The 23,559-nt window shown below is 41.8% G+C and overlaps 1 protein-coding gene across 8 annotated transcripts in view; it reads right to left on the bottom strand.

The window, feature by feature from the left end:
* Nucleotides 1-14,575: 14,575 nt before the first annotated feature.
* The window catches only part of Trim9 (tripartite motif containing 9), a 107,728-nt gene continuing 98,744 nt past the window's right edge, over nucleotides 14,576-23,559 (bottom strand). For 3 of the 8 annotated variants that reach the window (XM_013154669.3, XM_005004538.4, XM_003471820.5), the window contains 3 exons: nucleotides 21,139-21,442; nucleotides 18,774-18,936; nucleotides 14,576-16,656 (listed from right to left, as the gene is read on the bottom strand). In XM_013154669.3, coding sequence (XP_013010123.1) covers nucleotides 16,594-16,656; nucleotides 18,774-18,936; nucleotides 21,139-21,442 — 530 coding nt within the window. In that variant the 3' untranslated portion in view covers nucleotides 14,576-16,593. Of the gene's footprint in view, nucleotides 16,657-18,773; nucleotides 18,937-21,138; nucleotides 21,443-22,245; nucleotides 22,270-22,786; nucleotides 22,829-23,559 lie in introns of all 8 variants that reach the window. The other 5 variants (XM_023565913.2, XM_063247521.1, XM_005004537.4 and 2 more) reach the window with 4 other exon arrangements.

The following is a 23,559-nucleotide window of genomic DNA, read 5'->3' on the forward strand; positions in this document are numbered from 1 at the left end:
CTGTTTTTATCTTTGCACAAAGGGATTCATGCAACACATCTCTACTTGTCTGACTTCCTGTACTCAACACTACGACTGTAAGTTTCTCTTACATTCTTGCCAAACTCTTTACTTGTTCATTACTGAACAGCATTCCCTCGTATGAGTGCAGTACACCTGAGTGTATCTATTGTACTGCTGATGGACATTTGAGTTGCATCTAATTTGGGGGTATGATAAGCCAGACTGCCATAATACTTTTTAATACATACTTTTGTACACAGACACTCTTGTTTCTGTTTGGGAGTATATTTGTTAGATCTAGCCTAAGCTTTAAAGTGTTTTTCTTTCTTATATGGAAAGTATAGTTTGGTGCTATGGTTTGGTTATGCTTTGAGGTGTCCCCCAAAGGTTCACATGCAGGAAGTGTGTTCCTTTGGGTGGCAATGTTGAGGTATTACAGTTTTTAAGAAGTGACGCCTAATAGAAGGTGACTAGGGTAGTACAGAGCACTGGAAAAATCTTAAAAGTACTCTCTTTTAAGTACTTAAAAGTACTTAAAAACCCTACCCTAGAAGGGATTAATGCAGAAGGAATTCCTCAGGATCCTGGTTAGTTCCCAGGAGAACAACTGTTATCAAAAGAGCAAGCCTGGCCCCCAAACCCTGTTGTTTTTTGTCTTGCCTTGCAGCGACTCCTCTCTACCATAAGACCATAATAGCACCTGCTACTTTGTGATGTAGCCCAGGAGGCTGTCTGATTGCATACATTTACCTTCCACATTGTGAACTACACAAATATTTTTCTTTATATATTACCTAGTTTCTGATATTTTGGTACAATGAAAGAAAACTCACTGAGACATTTGGGTACAGACGTTCAGTTATTTTGAAGTGAAGATATTGAAGCAAATGAAGAAATTATATTTGACTGGGAGGCTAGATAAGAGTAGATGTTATTTAGGGTAGCTAGATACTGATTTTGGCATCTATCAGTGTTGAATTCTCTTTAGCTGCCATAAATTATTTAAGTGGTAACAATATATCTACTGCATTGCTTATGTCAAATTTTAAAACTCGTAGAATACTTTTCTACTTCCATTTAGAACATTTTTCAGAATAACTCAACCTAGCTAGTTTTTAATCTGATTTCCAGAAAGATATACTTAGGAAAGTGATTTTTAATTAAAAACAATTTTATCAGTGTGGATGGAAAAGTTGATTGTAACAACCTACAGTTTACAGCATTTACCGCTGGAAACTGAAAGGCATCAGTGGATCTTCAAAATTTTTATTTTGGTTAATGTTATGGTTTAGATCTAAATGTCCCCCTCTCCCCCAAGTCTCGGGTTTCAGAGGCAGGGCCTGGTTGGAAGTGAGATCACTGGGGATGTGATTGGAAGGGTTGCATTCTTCACCCTGGATCCTCCCTTCTCTTCCTACTTCCTGGGCCCTCTGATGTGAGGAGCTTTCTTTCCTCCCCCAGCTCCTTCCACCTTGCAGTTTCTGCCTGAGCCGTCCGACCACGGAACCCACTGAAACCATGAGCCAAACTAAACCCCTCCTCCTTTAAATTGTGAGTGTCAAATATTATGTCCCAACAACAGAAGAGATGATTAACATAGTTAATAAGCTGATAAATATGTTTGAAGCATTGGCCACTGTGTTTTATGATTTAAATTATGAAGGCTGAATGGAAGAAAATGGTGCTCAGTTTGAGTTCAAAGAGGAAAAGGCTTATTTGAAGTGTGGGTGGCCAAGTCCCCCTGGGGTCCCAGTTACCCAGTAGATCTGGATCTAATGCTGCAGACTCTGGGTCTAATCCACAGGCACATCACTTAAAAGATTTATCGGAAACTGATGTTTACTTTAATTTGCTTTCTAATTATAAAAATAGCTTGTGTTCTAGGAAATCTGGAAAACATATGAAATATAAAAATAAAAAGTCACATGCATAGCATTATCCTTTGTGAATATTTTGGAGTTTTATTTCAGCTTTCGAATGACCCATTATAAAAATAGCTAATTTATTCAGGATACATGGTTTCCAGAACTTCTTGTGTACTGATAACAAAAGGATGGGACTGAAAATCCTGCCATCACTTACAGGGTCTCTCAAGCTTGAGCTACATGACAAAACAGAACAACTGCGAGGTCAGTGCTGGGGGCTGGGAGATCTCAGGGTGACTGCAGGAAAAGCTAACATTACAACCTTGAAATAGCTGTCCCCAGAAAGACCTGCTTGCCAGACTGGCTCTTGGCCAGTATCTGGGAATGTGGATTTCAGTTTGTCCGCTGTTCTGGGGGTGATAAGTGTGGTTTACTGTGCCTAGGCTATAAAACAGTGTGGTTTATGCTGAACTCTTGCTTTTGTTCTAGGAGCTAGAATTTTAGTATGTGCTAGGCAGAGAGTTCCTCTATGACCCACCTCAGTAAGAACTGCAGGCAAGGAATCCTACCAGATAGGATTTTTGTGCATTGTCACATGTCATGGCTGGAGGAACGAAATACTAGGAGAGAACTCTAGAAGCTTATGTTTGCTTTCCGTCCAATTTTGCTGTGTGACCTTTTCCTTTGCTTTGTGTCCTTGCAATGCAGTAAGCTGTGTGCATATAATTCTTTTAGAACTCTGTGACTCCTTCTAGCAAACTACTGGACATGAGCATGGTTTTGGGGGTCATGGCATCATGACTCGCTGGAAAATTAGGTTACTGAAGGTCATTTCCTGGGCTTTCACAGTGGCACTTAGGAAAAGCTGGAACTATAACTCCTGGCCTGGGTCCCTCCAAATGTGAGGCTTTAAACCCGGAAGTTTGGGCTGGGAAAGTAATGTAACATCCTAGGTAACTCATCCTCAGCACTGGGGACGCTTTACTTGAGGAATAAGTACTTAGTCAGGAAGAGAACAATCTCAGAATAATAAATATCCTGAAATTGGTATCAGTCTTCATTGCACCCATGGCCACCTATGTCAAAGGGGATTCCTTGCCGGCTTTCTTTTCTTGCTCTGTGTCTGTGCTCCCGGGAGCACTCTGTTGCATCAGCGTGGCTTTCCCCATTTCTTCTTGCCTTGAGACCAGAACTGTAATCTCCAGGCTTCCCAGGAGGAGGAGGAAGTCCCTTCAAAGGGAACAAACCCTATGTCTGCAGGGGAATTCAGCTCCATGTTGTCTCAGTGACCTCTGCTGGACTGGTCTTCTTTTGCATAACCAGAACTTCCACTAAAGGATTTAAAGTATTTTGACAAACAAAAGAAAAGAGAAGGAGGACAAGAAAGAAAGAAAAGAAGGAAGGGGGGAAAAAAAGAAAGTCTGTTCTGACAGCAGGTTTTTACAGTGTCCTCAATTTGGTAATAGCAGGGTTTTAAAAAATTATCCCCCAGCTCTGCCGCTTACTAGCTGTATGATCTTGGGATACACATAGATCTTACTGTATTTTTTCTTATTTTTAAAATGGAAATTCGGGAAGCAGAGGCAGGAGGATTGCTGTGAGTTCCGGTCCAGCTTGGGCTACATGGTGAGTTTACAGTCAGCCTGAACTGCATAGTGAAAACTTGTCTCAAAAATAAATACATAGGGGCTGAGGATTTAGCTCAGTGGCATAAGCACCTGCCTTGCAAGCAGGCAGTTGTGAGTTCAATCCCTGGTACGGATAAAAAGGAAAAAGACAAAAAAAAAAAAAAACAAAACATAAAAATGGAGGATACTGGTAATGCCAACCTCATAAGGTTATTGTGTGGATCAAAGAGTTAATAAATAAGAGCTTAAGTTAGTGCCCAACACACTGTAAACCCTAAGGTATAGTAGCAGTTATTATTATCAGTTATTATTATCACCTGTGCTAGGAAGCATCAGTGAGAACAAGTGTCAAGAGACTGGGACCTTTTAAAGTTATTCCAGGTCAAAACACTTTGCAAACCTTTTTTTTTTCCCCCACTGCAAGTATAATAGTATTGCAATATCTTGGTTCACAAATGCTTCTATTCATGAATAACTCAGTTCACGAATAGAAGCATTTAGCAAAATTTTGCTTCCATTCATGAAGTCCATGTCGGGTGACCAGCACGACCTGGCCATCTTCCCTGAGTGAATTTTCCCCAGAACCATGGAAAAAATTAAGTACATGAACCAAGGTACCGCCGTGTATTTAATTATACACTGACCACTCCCCAAAGCAAGGAAAACAGTTTAATCAAGAAGAATCCCAATGAGATAGGCAATAATAGGCATTCAATGCATTTGCTAACCCTAATCCTCACAATTGTATCCTGGTATAGTTACTAGCTCCAGTGTAGTTTTAAAAAATGGAAACTAGTGAAGTTGATTAATTTATGTTCCTGTCTAATAATTGTGATCTGGACTAGGAAATAGGTTTTCCTGACCCTAGAGTCCACCCTGAGAAGGATTTTCAGGTCAGTTGGACCCAGGGAATAAAATGAGTGTTTTGGTTTGTTTTATATTACCAGCTGTGTGGTTCTTTATGCTACCTTAAAAAAAAAAAAAATCCCAGCTCAGTGTCAAGACCTTAGAGGCAGGGATTTCTTGTGTTCATTGCCTGGAGAAGCTGCCCTGAGTAACTTGGCAGTGGCCTCCAATTCTGCTGAGCTGCGGAGGCTCTGTTGTCTTTGAGTTAAATCAGTTGTGAGCGTTTGGCATTCTGAGACATAAAGTCAATACTTGAGAGAATTTCCCCTCTCACTGTTTATTCGCTGCTGAGAGTGTAAATGCCTCCTTGCTTTCTGCCATTTCTCAAACACTTGCTTTGTTAAAAATAAAAAACAGAAAAAGAACACATCCCAGAAATGAAAAGCATGAACTTAAAAACTGCATTCATTTATTCATTCAAACACCACATACATATAACCAGTGTTCTCTGCCTGAGACACCTGGAACTAATTCAGTGTCACCAGGCAGGGTCTGAGGAGGTTCCCAGAGCTCAGATAAGGACCCTACCCCACCCAGGTTCAGGAATTTTTAGGAAGAGGCGCGGGAAGGATTTCCTTGCTTGTTTTGCTCCCCAGCACCCACTTCACTCTCCTGGGAGCAGCGCTCCTCTCCCTCCTCCACCCGGACCGAAGTCGACCTCCCCCGGGGCAGTGCTCACCTTCTGTTTTTGGACAGAGGCCATACTTTTTAGCAAGTCAGTTCAGAATGAGGGGAAAGCAGGGGCCTCGCTTTAGACACTGTGTAAAAGGGTTGATAAAAGATTCGGACACGGAAATCAAGAGCATTCTTATACACTAACAACATAATCACAGAGAGAGAAATAAGAGAAGCCACACTCTTCACACTAGCAAGCAAAAAAATGAAATATTTAGGAATTACTCTTACGAAAGAAGTGAAAGACCTATACAGGGAAAATTATAATACACTGAAAAAAGAAATTGAAGATGATCTCAGAAAATGGAAAGACATCCCTTGCTCATGGATAGGAAGAATAAACATTGTGAAAATGGCCATTCTCCCAAAACTGTTATACAGATTCAATGCAATCCCAATAAAAATACCATCAACATACCTTATAGATCTAGAGAAATCACTCCTAAGGTTCATCTGGAACCAGAAGAGACCTAGAATAGCAAAAGCAATTCTAAGCAACAAAGGCAAGGCAGGAGGCATCACAATCCCTGACTTGAAGTTATACTACAAAGCAACAGTAGTAAAATCAACATGGTACTGGAATCAAAACAGAGCAGAGGATCAATGGAATAGATTAGGAGATACAACCACAACTACAAACACACTCAACCACCTTATCTTCGATAAAGGAGCCAAGCAGGTTCACTGGAAAAACGACAGTCTTTTTAATAAATGGTGTTGGAAAAACTGGCTCTCCATGTGCCGAAAACTAAAACTCGACCCAAGCCTATCACCGTGCACTAAATTAAAATCTAAATGTATCAAAGATCTGAATATTAAAACAGAAACACTAAATCTATTGGAAGACAAATTAGGTAGAAACCTTGAAGACATCGGGGTAGGTAGAGAATTCATGAACAGGACTCAAACCACACAGGAAATACTTCCCAGAATCAATAACTGGGACCACCTCTTATTAAAAAGTTTCTGTAAGTCAAAAAAATCTCCAGCATAGTGAAAAGAAAACCCACAAATTGGGAAAAGATCTTAGTGAACTTCCCCTCAGACAAAGGACTTTTGTCTAAAACGTATAAAGAATTAAAAAAAATCAGACCCCCAAAATTCAAAGACCCAATCCAAAAATGGGCATCTGAGATGAATACACGCTTCTCAGAGGAAGAAATACAAATGGCAAATAAATACATGAAAAAATGTTCATCATCATTGGTCATTAGGGAAATGTAAATTAAAACCACACTGAGATTCTATCTCACTCCTGAAAGGATGGCCAAGATCAAGAAAACCAACAACAACAAGTGCTGGAGAGGCTGTGGGGAAAAAGGAACTCTCCTACACTGTTGGTGGGAATGTAGACTGGTACAACCTTTGTGGAGGTCAGTCTGGAGATTTCTCAAAAAGCTGGGATTGGAAGTCCCATTTGTTCCAGCTATTCCACTTCTAGGCATCTTCCCAGAAGAACTGAAAGCATCATACCGCAGTGATATATGCGCACCTATGTTTATAGCAGCACAATTTGTAATTGCCAGATCTTGGAAACAACCCAAATGTCCATCAACTGAGGAATGGATAAAAAAGCTGTGGTATTTCTATACAATGGAGTACTACTCAGCTATAAAGAAGGATCACATTGAGGTATTATCAATAAATGGGTGCAGCTTGAAACCATACTCATAAGTGAACTAAATCAAACTCGCATCTGTGAACACTGAATAGTTTCCCTAGTGTAGGAAATGATTCAAATATATAAAAGTATGTGATAACCATGATTCCCCATTATGTGGCCTTGAAGCCTTATAAAATTTTCACTCATTAATTGGAATGGCTTTGATTAGAATGGGCTGTTTGATATTATGGCCTGTGATGCAATGAACAGCTACTTTGAAGAAAATAAGACATCATAATAGCTAGTGCTGATTTAATACCATCTTGTCTTAAAGCCGCACCAAACCATGGCTCTTCTGTCTCCATTGATTTTATCATGTTGTAACTTGCTGGATTCTATCGTATGTGGTAGTATAAACAAAAATTGTTATAGGCAAAGAGATAATATAGAAACCATTGATCATTTTTTTTTTCTGTTAGCTGATTCTAAATACTCTACAATGCTTTCATCCACTTGAATGGTGTTACACAGTCTTGGTATGTTTGACTTGTACCCTTACACTGTTTTGTTTTGTTCTGCTTTTTTTTCTCTTTTTCCTTTTAAATAAAATATTAAAAAAAAAAGATTCGAACACGTGCAGGCAGGGTGGCTCACACCTTTAATCTCAGCCACTCTGGAGAGTGAAGCAAGAGAATCATGTTTCTAAATCAGTTTTGGCAGATTCACGAAACCATGGCTCAAAATGAAATTAAGAACAGTGGCTGAGGATGTACTCAGTGAGCCTTGGGTTCAATTTCCAGCACCCATCACACTAAAAAAGAAAAAAACAAGAAGAAAGGATTGGGGAAGAGAGGAATTCTGCTGATGACAGCTAGCCAGGAAGCTGCTCAGTTCTAAGTGTTTCATGCCTAATAAGTAGCGCCCTAAATACTTGATGAGAAGAAGTTGTGTGTTGTTTGTGGATAACATTCAAATATCCAAACCTGTCAAAAATTGCCAGGTGCTTTGCAGAGAAGCTGTTTTACCTCCAGTTATTTAGAATTCAGTTAACAGCAATAATAGAAATGAAATAATCAAAAGGAAAATATACCCCCCCACACACACCCAAAAAAGTGTTCTTAAATTGTTTTCCAGCATCAGAGATGATAGTAGGTCCAAACACACACAGAGGCAACTATTACATTGCATATTGTTGCATATCATACATACAGGTGACATAGCAAATTTTGAAAAATGTTGATACAGCATCGTGTTATGTACTCTAGGCTGGCCTTGAACTTGCTGTTCTCCTACCTCAGCCTCTTGAGGGCGTGCAGAACCACACCTGCCTCGGGTATGGCAATTTCACTGCCTTCAGTTGTACTTCCCAGTGGATGACTATTAATTTTGTGCTTATGCAGTGTACCTTTTCTGTGCTGCATTATAACAAACCTCTTTGAAAGGCCTTTTAAATGTTATTTATGAGGTGGATTTAGGTTTACCAGCTGTCAGTGCAAATGACTCCACAGAAGCGACAGCCCTGGGAATTGAGTACCCACCCATCTTGTCATATTTTCAAGTACACGGGCCCTGGCAACCGCCTCTGTGCCATCCCTGGTCCCTTACGTTTGGGCCCTCAACCCAGATACCTGTTACAATCACCGGGAGAACTTATAAAATTGCACTTGTCAGGCAGCAGCCCAGACTAAGCAAATCAGTGGCCTGCATCAGTGTTTCTAAGGTTCCCGGATGACCATGGTATACAGTGGAGGCAAAGAAACACTGCTCTAACAGTGTCTGCGAGTTTCTTTAGGGGTATGTTGTAAGCTGTGTCTTTACTGCAGAGATGTTAAATATGAAAACTCAAGTTGAAAAGACAAGCTTTACATCTGAAAAATAAGAACAGTGGATAATTTTGTTATTCTAGCGCATGATGGATTGAGCCCATGGCAGATTCCAGATTGAGTTAAACAGGTCTAGGAGCAAACTGATGTTCGCAGCTGTTTGCTTCCATTGTGTCTTTGGAAGTTTCTCTCTGAGGCCTGGTGATTATGGTTTCCTCTGGTTACACCACGAGACTTGGCAAGACACATAAGGGTGAATAAAACCTGATACTTGAGACTTCTAAGGGGGTGGGGGGTGGGGAACAAAACCAAAAGCACCCTGAGAAGAGCACTTAGATCCCCTTGTCACCAGTACTCTGACTTCTGTATGCTTTGGCTGCCTTTGGGCCCCTGATGTCATCTCCTGGGCTGGACTTTAGTGCTTTGTCTGGTCCACTGGGAACTCCCTTCTCCCCATCCCAGAGGCTGCATTCTCTGAGATCAAAGAAAATTTCCCCTCAGCTGGGCTGATGGGTGACTTATCTGACCAGTAGCTGTGTTTCAGAGGTGGAAACACAGCCTGACTCGAAATCTTGAAGATGTGGAATTTGTGGCATGGACTTTCAGCAGGACCTCAGAAGTGTTAAGGGCTGAATGATTTCTCTCTGTGGAAGACATTTGTCATCTTTCTGCTGACATACTGCACCACCCTGCTGAGATAAACTGAGTGCCCGACAGCCACTCTACCCACCAGGCAATGGGGTAAATAAGGTTGAGCATGAAAATCAGCATTACAGCAGGAACGATCAGGAGGACCCTGTTTCCCTGTGGAGGACTCACTCACTACAAACTCATTAACTAAAGTTGAAATGGTCTAGAAACAGAATGAAAAGTAGTGCATATTTAATGCCTTCATTTTTCCTTCAAAGTAGTTTGTTAAATTGTGGCATAGAATAAGTCAATAAATTCAGTAACTTTTTGGTACTAGAAGTGGGTTTAGATAGGGTAAAGATGGGAGCAGTTAATTAAAGAAGACAAATGGTTATGATTCATGAGCAAGGATACAAAGGAGGGTTTAGGATGCAAAATAGAAGTTAGGAATTTTAGAAAGTTGGGAAGCCCATTTGTATAAAGTATTTGGTAGTGACTCAAACCTCCTTGACAAACATCCAGTAAATATCTGCATTTTATGTTTAACATTTTAATATCTAGAATGTGATATAGTTATTAATAGGTTTTGCTTGCCAGTTAATCAATTTTTGGATAATATTTTCACCATTTGAAAGTAACTTTCATTCTTCTTTTGTGATCTACTGTTCAAGATGTACAAAAATGTCTTCGTGGATTATCCTGTACTTGATCTTTGTAGTATCGTGCCATTGTGATTATTACTGTTTTAAAATTGCTTTTTATGTGTCATACAAGTCACTGCCTTTTCTGTTTCTTTGCTACATTCTTCTATTAATCTGTGGAGAAGGTATTTAACAAATACATATTTTATCAAGTTCGTTTGAGGAAAAACCTGTCTCTGAAAAATTTTTCAATTTATTTTTTCTGGAATTTTCCATTTTATATTTTTGAATTGTGGTTGACTGCAAAGCACAGGAAGTAAAACTGAGGTAAGAGTAAGATGTCAAGACGGGAAGGTGATAAGAATCAGCTAAAATTTGTTAGTCACTAACGGATTGCCCAGAGAGTACTGATACCTCACTCTTTGCAGTTCTTGGTGTATGCCAGGCACTGTTTTGAGTGTTTTATCCTCAAAATAATCTTATTATCATATCCACTTTAGAAATGTGGCAGCTGTGGGTAAGTGTTTGATACTTACCCTAGGATGCACAGGTGAGACCTGAGCCAGGGCACCATCACTGCTGGATTCTGTGCTCTGTCTCTGTACAGTACTAGATGTGATCAAAATATAAAATGTGTTTAAATAAAAAATTGTGACAGTAAAAGACACATTGACATGACTCTCCCTTACTTCAAACATATTGACCGTATCTTGCCACTCTCCGAGGCAGTTATGGAAGTCTTCTTTCATGGCAAAAGTACAGCAGCAGCATGATAGGCTGCTGCCAAGCGTCACGCGGTGGAGAGGCTCCTCAGGACATGAGCCTGTGTCCTCATCCACTTCATTCACTGTGTGGCTGCTGATTCTTCTCTGAAGTCAAAATGACCATAAAAGGTTAATGTTTTCAGTTGACTAAGACACCATTACAACACAACTAAAGGTGCACCAAAGAGGATTTTCAGAACAGCTTCAGAACATGGCAAGAAAGGTGGACTCCATGTGTTTGAAGGATGGGGAACTATTTTGAGAGGGTTTAAGGGCAGTGTGTCTTTTCCTATAATAAACACTTAAAAATTTAGACATCTACTGTATTTTTCAGTCATATCCAAGACTTCACAATTTTCAGGATCATGTGATAGAGCAGACTGTAGAGGCTACTTAATGATTGATTTTTATATTTAATGAGTCTTTCATTACACAAAGCAATTTAATACGCTTTATCTCTCTGTATGCCCATTTTCTATGCAGAACATATGGCAATCCGCTTTTAGCAGTTTTGTTCTCTGTGCTTTTAGATATTTGCCATCAATGATAGTCCAAAAATGTAAAGTGGAAAATTCCAGAAAAAAACAATTAAAAACTTCAAATTGCATTCCTTTCTCAGTAATGTAATGGAGTCTTGTGTCATCCTGTTCCTTCCTGCCTTGGTTGTGAATCGTCCCTTTGTCCATTGTATCCACACTATATAAGCTACCTACCCGTTAGACACTTAGCTATTCTGATTGTCAGATACACTGACTTGAGTTATATTGGTGCTTATACTCAAGTATCCCTTATTAAACTTAATATTGCCCCCAAAATACATGAGTAGTGATGTTGGTAATTGAGAGATACCAAAGAGAATCAGTAATGTGCTTTCTTTACTGGAAAAATCCTCCACTTAATGCAGAAAAACCAGCGTGATGGGTTGCTAAAATCTAAAAAGTGAATCTTCGATCTGTGAAATTGTGAAGAAATAAATTTGTACTAGTTTTGTTGCTGCGCTTCACACTGAAAAAGTTATGAAACAGTGTGTGACAAATGCTTAGGACAGAAAAGAAAGTTATAGAGTTTGGTATAAGCTGCCAATTCAAACACCCACTGAATATAATTATATATTGAACATATTGTCTTTATGAAACAATCTTAGCCGGCGGTGAAAACCTCTGGTTTATGTCCTCATGAAGCTTTCTCCCATCAAGTTGACTTCCTTAATGTTATTTATATTTAGATGTCTCTCAAGAGCCTCGTGTGCTTATAGTGAGCTTCTGAAAAAAATGACTGACCTGTAAAACACTACAAATAATTTGCTCTTGGAGAGAGGCAGTTCACTATGGGTGTGACAAGGAGGGGCATATTTCTCTTCCTGGTTCCTCCCTTCTGTCTATTCTTCCTGGCCACCAGGATTTAAGCAGCTTTCCTCTGCCCAGGCCCTTTCACCATGTGGTTTCATTATTGGAGAGTATTAAGCATGAACTGAAACATGAGCAAAAATAAATTTCTGTTCTTACAGTGGGGGGAGGGGAGCTTGGCTCTTCTTGTCTCCCAGCCCAAGTGCTGGAATGGCACCAACTCACAGGGAGGGCTTGTGTTCTCCCTGTGTTGGCTTTGTGTTCTCCTCCCCCACAGTCTGCGAATGGTGCCAACTCATGGGAAAAGGCTGGCAACTGGTTCTCCCTCCAGTGTCCCATGCATGGCACCAAAGAAGCCAAATATTTTGAATCAGGACAAGAGAAAAATATGCCTTGCTATTACCCAAACCAGTGAGACTTCTCCCTTCCCAGAGTCATGGGAGTGGGAGTATAGTTCTGTGGAAGAACATTTGACAGTACAGAATTGTGGGAGCAAAGCTCTAGAGCTGTAATTTGAAAAGAGAGCCCCAATGAGCCCATTCACTCAGGGACAATTACTAAAGAGTTGCCTAGAGATCAACCACCCAGGCATGTGGAGGCCTCTCCAGCAGCACACCTTGGCATCTTTTACACAGTGCTGGTTTTATGGGCCTGCAAAATACAAGAGTTGAGGAATCAGAGAGGCTTCCATGCAGATTTCAGAGCAAGACGGGGGTGCCAGGTAGTGTGCCCCAGGGGAGGGCAGTGCCTGAGGCTGTGAGAGTAAAGGCAGAAGTGCAGTGAAGACCTCAGGAAGTTGGAGAATCAGGATCATGAAATGTCAGGGGAAGGCTGCATGCACTGAGTGGATCCCGCCCACGAGTGAGACCATGTGTACTGTGCCTGGCGATGCCGTACAAGTGAGGCCACACAGGTTCTTTGGAGCTCACGTCTTTGTCCTGGATGCTCAACATGGAGCTACAGAATTTAATGTTTTCACTATTGGGTTTTGGTCTTGTTTTGGGCCCACTGGTCTCTATCCCCTTATTTCTTCTTTTTAGAATGACAATTCTAACTCTGTGTAAGTTGGGATTATTTAACTTTCTTTTTGATTTTTGTCGGGGCTCACAGTTAAGTGCTTGTCTTGAGTCTCTGAAACATTGGACTTGGACTTTTCAACAACACTGTCATTGTTAAGACTTTGGCAACTCAGAGACGAACTAAATGTATTTTGCATAAAGAGATGTGCATGAGTCTTTCAAGCATTACAACAGAATGTTACTGTTTATGCCTAGATTTCCCCAAGAATCGTGACAAAGCTTGGCATCCTGTCTGAGCGGGCTTGACGGGCCTTGGTACCTGCATGCACTGTGCTTCCTGCTCAGGAAATCCTTTGAAAGCTTGATGAATTTGTTCTTTCCTTTCATATCGTTTGGGACATAATTCACATGCCATATAATTTATCCTTATAAAGAATACATTTCAGTGGGTTTTAGTATGTGTAGTATATTCACAAGGTGACATAGGCATTGCCACTAATTCTGTGATATATGATTCTATAAAAGAAATTTGATAAAATTTTGGCCCCCTTTTCATCCCCCAAAAGCGCCCCATCTATTTCTGCAGTGTTTTGTCGCTAAGCATGGCAGGGTACAGTAATAATAAAGGGCTGGACTGCTGTATCTGTGTCTTTTATTGTTCTGTTGTTCACTTGTATTCTGTAGCCACATTCCATGCACTAGGTGGATTATCTAAAAACCTCACTCTTCAGACAAAGGCAAGATTTGGGCAATCTTACTTGTGTGTTGTATTGTGTCAGAAGCTTCCTTTAACACCAGTCTTGGTGGAAGTAGCAGGTGTTTTTAATATTTCATATAAAATATAAGGGAGTTTGATCTGAGAAGTTCTTTGTTTCATTATTATGGTTGCCTTGAGTCTAATCAGAAGTCCTGATTCAATAGCAAGATACCCTTTCTTATCTGTGCATTGAATACAGGGGCAAAAGATGAATGCATACTTTAAAGGCAGGAAAACATGGTAGTTTCTGAAAATCATTTCATTATTTTTATGAAGAAATGGAGGCGATCAGAAGATCCATTAACCTTTTACCATTGGCAGAATAAACCAAAGGGGCTAATGTGTTGAGTGATTCAATGAACAGAAAAAAGCAGCAGAAAAGAGATGGAATCACAGAGGAAGAAGAAAAAAGTGAAGAAATTGGATGGACAGAGAGCAGCAGCAGCTGCTGTTGTACTGGGACCCACTTGAGATTTCAACTCAGATCATCTACTTTTAAGTAATGTTTTTCTTTTAATAACAAACAGAGTTAACTGATAAAGGCTAATCATAATGTAAGGGAGATGGATGGTGTTGTTATCCAAAGAAAGGTCCCAGGAGCCAGGTTTGGCAAAGTCAGTATATACTATTTTGGAGCACAGGTTTGAGGCTTTTGAAGAAGCAGGTGAGTCAGAGTTCCCTGATCTTGGATGCAGGTGCCCAAGCCATCCTTGCTGTGGGTAGTGACATCGGATTCAGGCTCAGGAGGTTTGTAAAACTGGGGGGGCAGCACCGTGCTCTCGAGGAAGCGCCCCGAACAGTGTGAACTTTCAAGAGCTCTGAGATCTTTCCAACCACAATTACTGAAGAAGCACTGCTCTGATGAAGGGTAATTGCTCCCCACACAGGTAAAGACTAAGAAATTCTATGGAGACATTTTGTTCTCTCATAAAAATCATTTATTGGCACGCTGAAAATGATCTTTTTCCCCCCAGTACAGCGGCTGTATATGTCTATCATCGCGATTCAGTGTAAACTACACGTTACGAGTCACTAGAAATCTAATTAGCGGGATGACTTTGACAGAGAATCAGAGTAATGAGTCTACAGCGACCCAGCTATCAAGTCTTGTTGGAGCATAAATCAAACAGCAAACCAGTGTTGTCCAGCAACAGCGTTTCTGTTACCATGGGAGACTGAGGCGGACAGAAACAGGATAGCACCCATTCCATAAATTAGGTTCTAGCTAAAAAAAAAAAAAAAATCACAACCAACAGAAATGATTGAAACACAGGAAGCACAGAAGTAAATAAGTAACTATTTACATATACCACTTTTTTGCCAAAACTTTATTAGCTTTCCCATCTGACCTCTTGCTATGTTTTTGCTATTGTTTTCTTTCTTGCCTTTTTTTAAAATGGGGAATTTCTTGACTCAGTAGAAACTACTTAAACTGCTAATTAGAACTTTCCCTTGCTCAGATCTTACAATGTCTAGAACTTCATGGGAGACTAAGAATGAGAAGGCTAAGTGTGTAAGTAATAAGCATTACTCAGTAACGGTAAGCACTGTTCTAGTGGTGTAGCACCTTCTGGTTTGCCAGCCTTCTTGGAACTGCTCTGGAAAGTCAGGCTGTAAATGACAGCAGAGAAGATGGGTCTTCGTTTGTAACAGGTACAGACAGGACACAGGGGGTGGCATGCTTGTCCTGAGGGCGTGAATATGCCTTGCACTGCAACTGCAGAGTCCCATTACAGAGAACGGTCCTCTGCCCTCGGGTCACCATTTTTTAAACCACCCATGTTTAAGGCTTAGAATCACTGCAGCATTAATGAGGGAGAATGCCGAAAGTGTGTCTACCAAAGGCCAGCTCTGTGGTGAGGGGCAGCAGGGACCCTAATTAACATAATGCAGTTGAAAAGGCAGTGAGTTGTACATTTCCAGTGCCAGGACAAAGGTGTGGGTTTTAGCATCCTTCTAGGGAACATTAAAGATGTTGTCCATGAGCCTCTCTGACCCTCGTAATTCTTCTCTGGCACTCATAACTGTCTGTAATTATGTAATTTCTACTTTGTTCTCTTACTGGACTGTAGGCTCCAGGAGGACAGAGATTGTGCTCATCTCTTCACCTCATGTTTCTACTGTGTCTAGAACAGTGTCCTTGTATCTGGAACAGTGCCTGCTTTAATTGTTCTCAGTTAAAAATTCGTACTAAATAAATGAATCAAATATCAAATCTCCTGGTTTGGCTCTTTGTAGAGACTTTCCGAGTTCACACAATGGCCAGGGATTGTGGTCTGATTTACCTATGGGGCTATCCCAAGGCTCCTACCCTGCTGAGAACCTGTGTAGCTGATAATTTGTGCCTTCCCAGGCAGTAAAATCTGTTAATTCTAGACCCACCATGCTCACCTCCCAAAGATTAGCTCTGCAGTGCTAACACTGCCTGAGAGATGTTAGGGCAAGACATTCTAGAGGAGAAATGATAAACTCCAAATTCAGCTCGCTTTCCCCTATCTTCCCTACAACCTCTGTGTTTGACCAAAGCTTAAGGAAAACCTCATCAGGAGAATTTATTTATTGGTGCCAGTTCAGTAAGCCACCAATAACATGATCAGAAAAGAAATGAAATGAGCTCACCTAGCAACAACAACAAAAAATTAAGTGAAATAAACCCATAATCTGGGGGTGGGCAGGAAGAAAGCGATGTGGGTGTGCAGGTCCTTGGTTGGTTAGCGTCGCTGGATGTGGAAGTGAACACGAGCATGACAGTGTGGAGAGACTGGAGGGAAAGGGGCCGGGCTGAGGGTGCCAAGTCTGCAGAGGACCAGCTGTTCTCTCCTCTGGCTCCTTCTCCTGTCAACTGCGCCTCCCATCTGGCCGGTGGGCGGAGCTCCTTCCTCTCTTGCTCTCAGTCCAGGGAAACAGGCAGCTGGAGTCCTCACAGAACATCCTTAGGCTATTGATGCTCTGCTGGAGTAGAAGTCGGGCACCGGGAGCCCGGTGTGAAGCGTGACCTAGGGGACAAGACTGTAAGTTCTGCAGGCACCGTAGATATGGGTATCTCAGGCCAGGGATCAGGGGCACAGTGAGTGTGCTCGTAATTCACAAAGGGGGCTGCTCCCTTCTCTCAAAGGTCTATTCTAGCTGGCGACATACAGAATTCTAGCCACGGGAGAGCCTGCCCACCATGGTGGGGTTTCGCATCCTGGTGATGCTTGACTTAGGATTTCCCCATCACTAAGTTCCCTGTCACTAGCCTCTTCTAATGGATTCTGGGAGGTTGTGTGCCGGTTGACTGAGACACAGGCACTGGTCTGCAGGGAGCGAAATCTGCTGGCTACACTGCAGTGACCACTGCCGCTTCCATGGATGGTGGACAGATTCACAGAGACAACCCTGGCTCTATTTCCTGCCCATTGGTTATTCCAAACGAGGATAAACCTTGCCTTCTGGCAATGCACTGGTGATTGGATAGGAAGAGACGTAGTGTCTGTATTATTTCACCAGTTTCTGTTCAGCCACAAACATCAGGGGATAGCTTCATGGACCAGGCTAGAACCATTTCACTCAGGGTTACTACCATTTTCCCCCTTCCTGCCTGTCTTCTCCAGCCTGAGTCCTCTTCTAAAGATACATAGAACATCCTGGGAACCCCCGAGGAGCATCTTTTCTGACAATCATTAGAAGAGAAATGTGTAAAACTTTGTGTTAGGGTTTTTTTTAAAACTTTTTATTGGTATCGGGGATTGAACTCACGACCTCCTGCTTGCAAGGCAGGTGCTTATGCCGCTGAGCTAAATCCCCAGCCCCTGCATTAGGGTTTTGAGAGCTTCACTTATCAGTATGTATGGCTTGCTTTCTTCTAACGTTGGGGCTGAGCTCTGTGATCTTAAGACTCCATCTTCCCAGAAAACCAATCATCTTGCAGGAAAGAGAAGGGCAAGAGTCACTAGTTTGTAATCAATTTTACTGCTTCTATTGATAAATGAAAATGAGCTTCAAAAATAGCTTCTGAGGCCATGGTTCTGGAAAGGGCAAAGACCACCTGCAGTGTTTCGATTCCCAAGTCCTGGTTTAGGGCAACCTCTTGTAGGATGAAGTTCATGGTTGGTATGGAGAGGCCCTACTCAGGAGGATGGGGAAATCCTAAGTCCTAACGGGCTGCCAGGGCACAGCTCTGCCACCTGTATGGCTCTGGCTCTCCTCTCACCACGGTGCCAGGCAATCCAAACGCCCTCAGGCCTTATGGGCTTTGCAAAAACTGTTCCCTGTGCCTGGAAGGCTCCAAACCACTCCCTCCTTGCCTGCCCTTAGGCAGAGCTCACTTGGGACTGTAATAGGCTCAGGTGATAAGCAGCCTTATTTCAGACTGCAAACCCCCACTCTAGCCTGCCTGGTCACCTACCCTTTGTCACTTTCCACTGTACTCACCACTTTCTAATACACCATATTATTAATGTTTGTGTCTTATGACTAGAAGATGTGTTCTGGGAAAGCAAAATTTTTAATGTGTGTGTGTGTTTTATCCCACTGATGTATACCACTACTTATAATTGTGCTTGGCATATTAAAAGCATTCCAAAGATATTTGTGGAATGCATATATACATGAATGAATGGGGAGAATTTGCTGCTTTATATATACAGTAAATCATTAGTAAGTAACTAACTTGTAGGCAGGCACTGCGTTTTCTATTCCTGCAACAGCCTTAAGGGCTGAGCAGCAGGACACAGCAGGTCCCCAAATTTTCTGGCATGGGAACTCATACTTCACTCCTACTTCTTTACTTCTTAGGTACCCAGAGAGCTTTGTGTGAGTCATCTAATTTTTTTTCCTGCCAGTTGGATTCATTTCTACCTAGCAATAAAACTAGAGCAAACAATGAATAGAATAGATTCCGGTCCCTCATTGGCTGTTAACAAGTCTGCCTGCGTGGATAGGGAAGGGGATGCTGGGTTGTGGTCCTCCAGATCATCCCTTTTTCTCCTGCTTTCCTCCCATCTTGCTCTCGGCCTTAAAAGGTCAGCTTCCCTCTGAGAGTTTGACTTGACCACCCGTGAGGCAGCCTTTGAAGCAGAGATGGGGGTAGGGTAAGGGGGTGGAGGGGTGGGATTCAGGGTGGGGTGCGTACCTGCACATTCCTGTTCAGGCTGACGGCGGGGAAGAACAGACCCTCCACGTTCTCAAAGGCTATGGGACCTTGCTGTTCATCGTTGATAAAAAATGTCAGGGTTTTCCTATTTAAGTCAAGGAGGACCCCAATTGTGGCCCCTTTCGAGATCCCTCCCTCAGTTCTGTGGGAAAAGAAAAACAAAACAAAACAAAACAAAACAAAACAAAACAAAACAAGAGTTTCACTTGCATGTTATCATTCCCCAAACTTCCCTTTTGGTATGCTTAAATCAGTACTTTGCAACCTGTTTAAAAGTTTTTCAAATGCCTGCTTTGTGGCCCCTCCCCTGGTTTTTAAAAATATTTTCTCTAAGCACCGCTTTTCATGCAGAATTTTAAATATCACAGATATACTGCACATGTATTTGTGCTTATGTACTATGTGTGTGTATACCTGTGCTTTGTACGTAATAAAAGTAAGTTGGTTCTTTTTGCTCTCCATCCATTCTCATGGAAAGAGGTGGCGCCGCTGCCTCTGATGAGAATGCACGGCTGCTTTGCAGTGCTGAGAGTGAACCTGCTCATGAGCTGAACATTGGGAAGCAAAGCATTGATGACCAGGAAGCCATAAGGACTTTTGGCCCTCAGGGCTCTGACTCCAGCCACACTCCACACTTTGCAAGCATGGTGTAAATTAAATGCCATTAAATACACAATGACTTAATTGATAGTTAAAATAAAGAAGCACCTAGGTTGTACCTATAATCGGTGCATGAAAAAACAATTTTTGGCCCTCTGCTTCGTATTACACAGTAAAACTCATTTCAGAAAGATGGTAATTTTTTGACATGTCCAATTTGAACTAAGAAGTCAGAAACTCTGGAAAATGACAACACTGGGGAAGGTTCTTCCGTGTAATCGAGATAATTAAACTATAGGAAATATAGTATTTTAAAGAAACTTGGTACTGATGTCATTTTACAAAGTATTGTGTCTTAGGTGTCAATTGATGACTTCACAAAATGCCACTGGGCAGGGATGATCAGATTTGTCTTCCTTTCCTTTTTGAGGCCTAACAATACCAAGCTTCACCATCAGCTCAGCAGAGCACAGAGATTGAAAAACATCATTCATTTCCTCTTGCATGCGGAATACATTCTGGACACAGTCATGAGAAGCCAGGTTTACAAACTGCATCTTGTTAGTCACAGGTTTGACAAGGACAGCACGAGTGACATGCAGTTTGCATGCAAGCAGAGATGTTCGGCTTTAGGAGTATGTTTCTCTGCAGGGTGCGATGGCTGTTCTTATTCACTGCTTCAGTCCAAAATCAAGGTGCTAGGCTTAGTCCATGGGTGATAATATCAGGAATCCAGTGACTGAGAGGTGCCCTAAAAGTCTATATCTGAGGATAACTGCTTATCTATGCCCTGTAGCATTTGATACTAAGTGAGATGATCTGTGTGCTCACTTCAGCGTAGTGAGCAATACGCACCTAATGGGAGATGTAGCAAACACCCCAGGGAACAGCAGACCCTAGGAAGCTGCTGGCTAGAGAAGCTCAGTGATGGACATGCAGGGAAAGCTCAGAGTGGACTCAGTTCTCCCGTCACTGCCCAAATTGTCTGCCCTTTGAGCTGATACACTGGATTTCCCCCCATGAAATACCATGAAAATTTATCTAGGTGAACCTTTGGAAATAAATTGTACTAGTGTCTATAAAAGACACTTCTCAGCATAGGAAATGGGTGAAAAATACATTTGAAGATAACACATGCAAATGAAAAAGAAGTCCAAGAAAAAGTTATACTATGTGTTAAATTATAATTATCTATATTTTAATGATAGAAACCTTAAAGAGATGATTTAATTCTCTTCATTAAACTGGGTGCTCTGAATTAATATAAGGGAGTTCTACAAGGATAAACTCACTCAAATTGGCCTCCATAAGATTCTATTCCAAGCAATAGTGTGATATTAATCATAATATTTTTCAGATGCTTCTAATGTGAAGCATTTTTGCATTTAAGGAATGCTAAGTTGGAAGATTCACAATGAAAATGTAAGAAAAACAAATGACCTTGGCCAAACGCCTTTTTCTGGTAGGCTATAGGTCTGGGTTTGAGAATCCTGTAAAGCATCTGCCTGGGGACCTTAGGTTCTAGCTCTAGCTGAACTATTGAAATGAATGACCAAGAAGAGGGCTTGCAGCTATTTTGATGCCCCAAAAAATCCAAGCAGAAGGGACTCAGAAGAGTATGACTCTATGGAGACCACCTGCCCAGCTTCCTTAATGCTGTCTATGTAACTGGTCTCCAAATGAGGGTTCTCCCTGGTGACCAGAAGCCAACGTGAAGAAGGCTTGGTGGGGGGCTGCAGGGTACCTGTTGGTGTGCGAGTTGTTGTGCATGAACCAGCTCCGGTTATTGTCCACATACATTGCCCAAGCTTTGTCGTCCTTTCCTAACATCACATCCTTCATCACATCCATGCGAGCCACGCCAAAGGCAGGGTCGGGGTGGTTGTCATAGCGATCTATCGTTAGCTCCCAGTAGTGAACGCCTTTGGAGAAGCCAGTCTTTCCCAGCACCACTCGGTCATCGTAGCTACTACAGGTCACTGTCAGGTTGTCGTTGGAGAAGATGATGTCGGAGTGTGCTGAGCCAGGGTCGAAAGCAAACCAGGCCACTGAGGACAGAAGGGAATTAGATTATTAAGATGCACTCATCAGGCTCGGCACTGTGACACACTCCTGGAGTGTAGTGTTGTGGTTTCATGCTGCCATGCAGGAAAGAGGTGTCAGGGGCCAGGGGGAGCTGTAAGTGAGCAGGGAGGGACTCGCCTGGGAGTCAGCGCTCTGCACCAGAAGCAGATGGAGGACACCCGAGGGCTTCACCAGGGGTATACCTGGCTTAGACTGCACTCCCAACCAGGTGATCTGGGAGTGAAGTGGCTTCAGCTTTGGAAGGCACAAGTCCCCACCTGGTGACTGGCAGAACAGTGCACCAGAGACATAAGGGAGAGGGGATGCGCTAAGATGCCTGTAACCCCTGAGGCATGAGCCTAGATCTAGAGTCCTAGATGGAGGAGGGATAAGACACACTGAGTGAAGTCTGAGCTCTCCCTTCAGCAGAAGTGCAATTGTCTACTTGTCTCGAAAACTTCCTTGGCTCTTGTGCCTCCTCCCAAGCTGCGATGCTATAAGCAACATCCACTCATTTTCATGAGTGCATATGACTTGGGTATAAGACAGGTGAGACAGTTCCTCCATAACTGAAAATTTGTGCTACTTTCCTTCAGTGATGTATTTTGCTGGATCAGTAGGTAGTTTGGATGTTAGGTGCAGAGAAAATGATGCCTTTGAATACATTGCTGTGCACCAGTTTTTCAATGCTGCCTACGAAATGAAACTGCTGGTTTATTGAACTTAAGAGCCAGCTCCCACGTGCTTCTGTCTTTGCTATTTGTAACAGAATAAGATGATTCCATACCTGCCAATAGCTTTTTAATGTCAACTGTTGTCATTCCAGTGAAAGGCATGGGGGAGAGAAACAGGAAGCAAAATTGACATTGATAAGAAAACATGTCTCTTTTGATGGACTAATACCAGAAAGGTGTGCCAGTGAAAATGTTACAAACACTGTAACCGAGGGGCTCACTTGTATTTAGTGCTCATAAAGCATGCTTTGCACTAAAACATAAGAAAACTAGTATGAAAAGTAAGCTTCAAATTGTAACATTAAAAAATACAGACCACTGTCCCATTTTTAAATTTTTTTTTTTATTGCACCGGGGATCAAACTCACAACCTCGTGCTTGCCGAGCAAGCACTTGTGCCACTGAGCCGATCCTCCAGCTCCATTGTCCCATTTTTTAAAAAAGAATTTGAGCAACTGTTTATAATGGGGTTAGAATGACAACTAGACAACATTATTGACATAATACAAGCTGTTACCATTTATTTTGTGAAGGGAATTTAGCACACCAGCCACATTTTAAGGAAAAGGTAACAATTACAGTAGATATACTTGCCTAATTGAGAGTAAGGTGCAGACTGTGTCTCAAAATTGCATCCTATAAAGAGATACTACACATCAAAGCTAAGAAGCAACAAGCAGGTTGATCAACAATTATTTGTACACATTTAAAGGCACCAACTGAACTGATCACCAGAGGCCTGATTCATGAAAAAACAAAGCCCTTTTAACGCTCATTTTCTTAGCTTAGTAAAAACTGCTTCTCTACTCTTTATAAATGACAAGCATATGTTTTACCCTTTCACAAACCCTCTCCGGTTGATTGTAAACTCTGCAGGTGAAATTTTCATTGTCTTCCAAATTCAGTTTTGTCCACTGTCATTTCTATACTAAAAGGCTGTTTTACAGTGAGAAAAATCTGAGCAACTGAATTGAGAGATCACTGGATCTTAATGCACTTCTGCTCTGTGTCATTACTCTGTGCATTTCTAACTCTGACAAAAGGTCTTGTTGTAAATGGGACCCAACCTAACTAGACATGTAATGTAATTCACGTTTGAATGCATCTGACAATAAGGATGCGAATTGAATGTTTTGAAAAACAAAAATTTACCTCTTCTTCTTAAGGCTGTTTTGCTATATAAATCTATCTTTTCACCTGAGCATGGGGAGAAGGGCTGGTGGGCACTGGAAAGGTATCAGAGATATAGTGGAATCACTTGTGGAAAACTTTCCAACCATGCCCCTCCCTAAGATTTGGAGACCCCTATTCCTGAAGAGGTGGAAGAAGGTAGTCTAGTCTTAAAATATTTATGGGCGTGTGACCTA

The sequence above is a fragment of the Cavia porcellus genome, unplaced genomic scaffold (assembly GCF_034190915.1).
Source record: "Cavia porcellus strain 051 isolate PalLab524CR breed Dunkin Hartley unplaced genomic scaffold, mCavPor4.1 scaffold_1, whole genome shotgun sequence".
Classification (NCBI taxonomy): domain Eukaryota; kingdom Metazoa; phylum Chordata; class Mammalia; order Rodentia; family Caviidae; genus Cavia; species Cavia porcellus.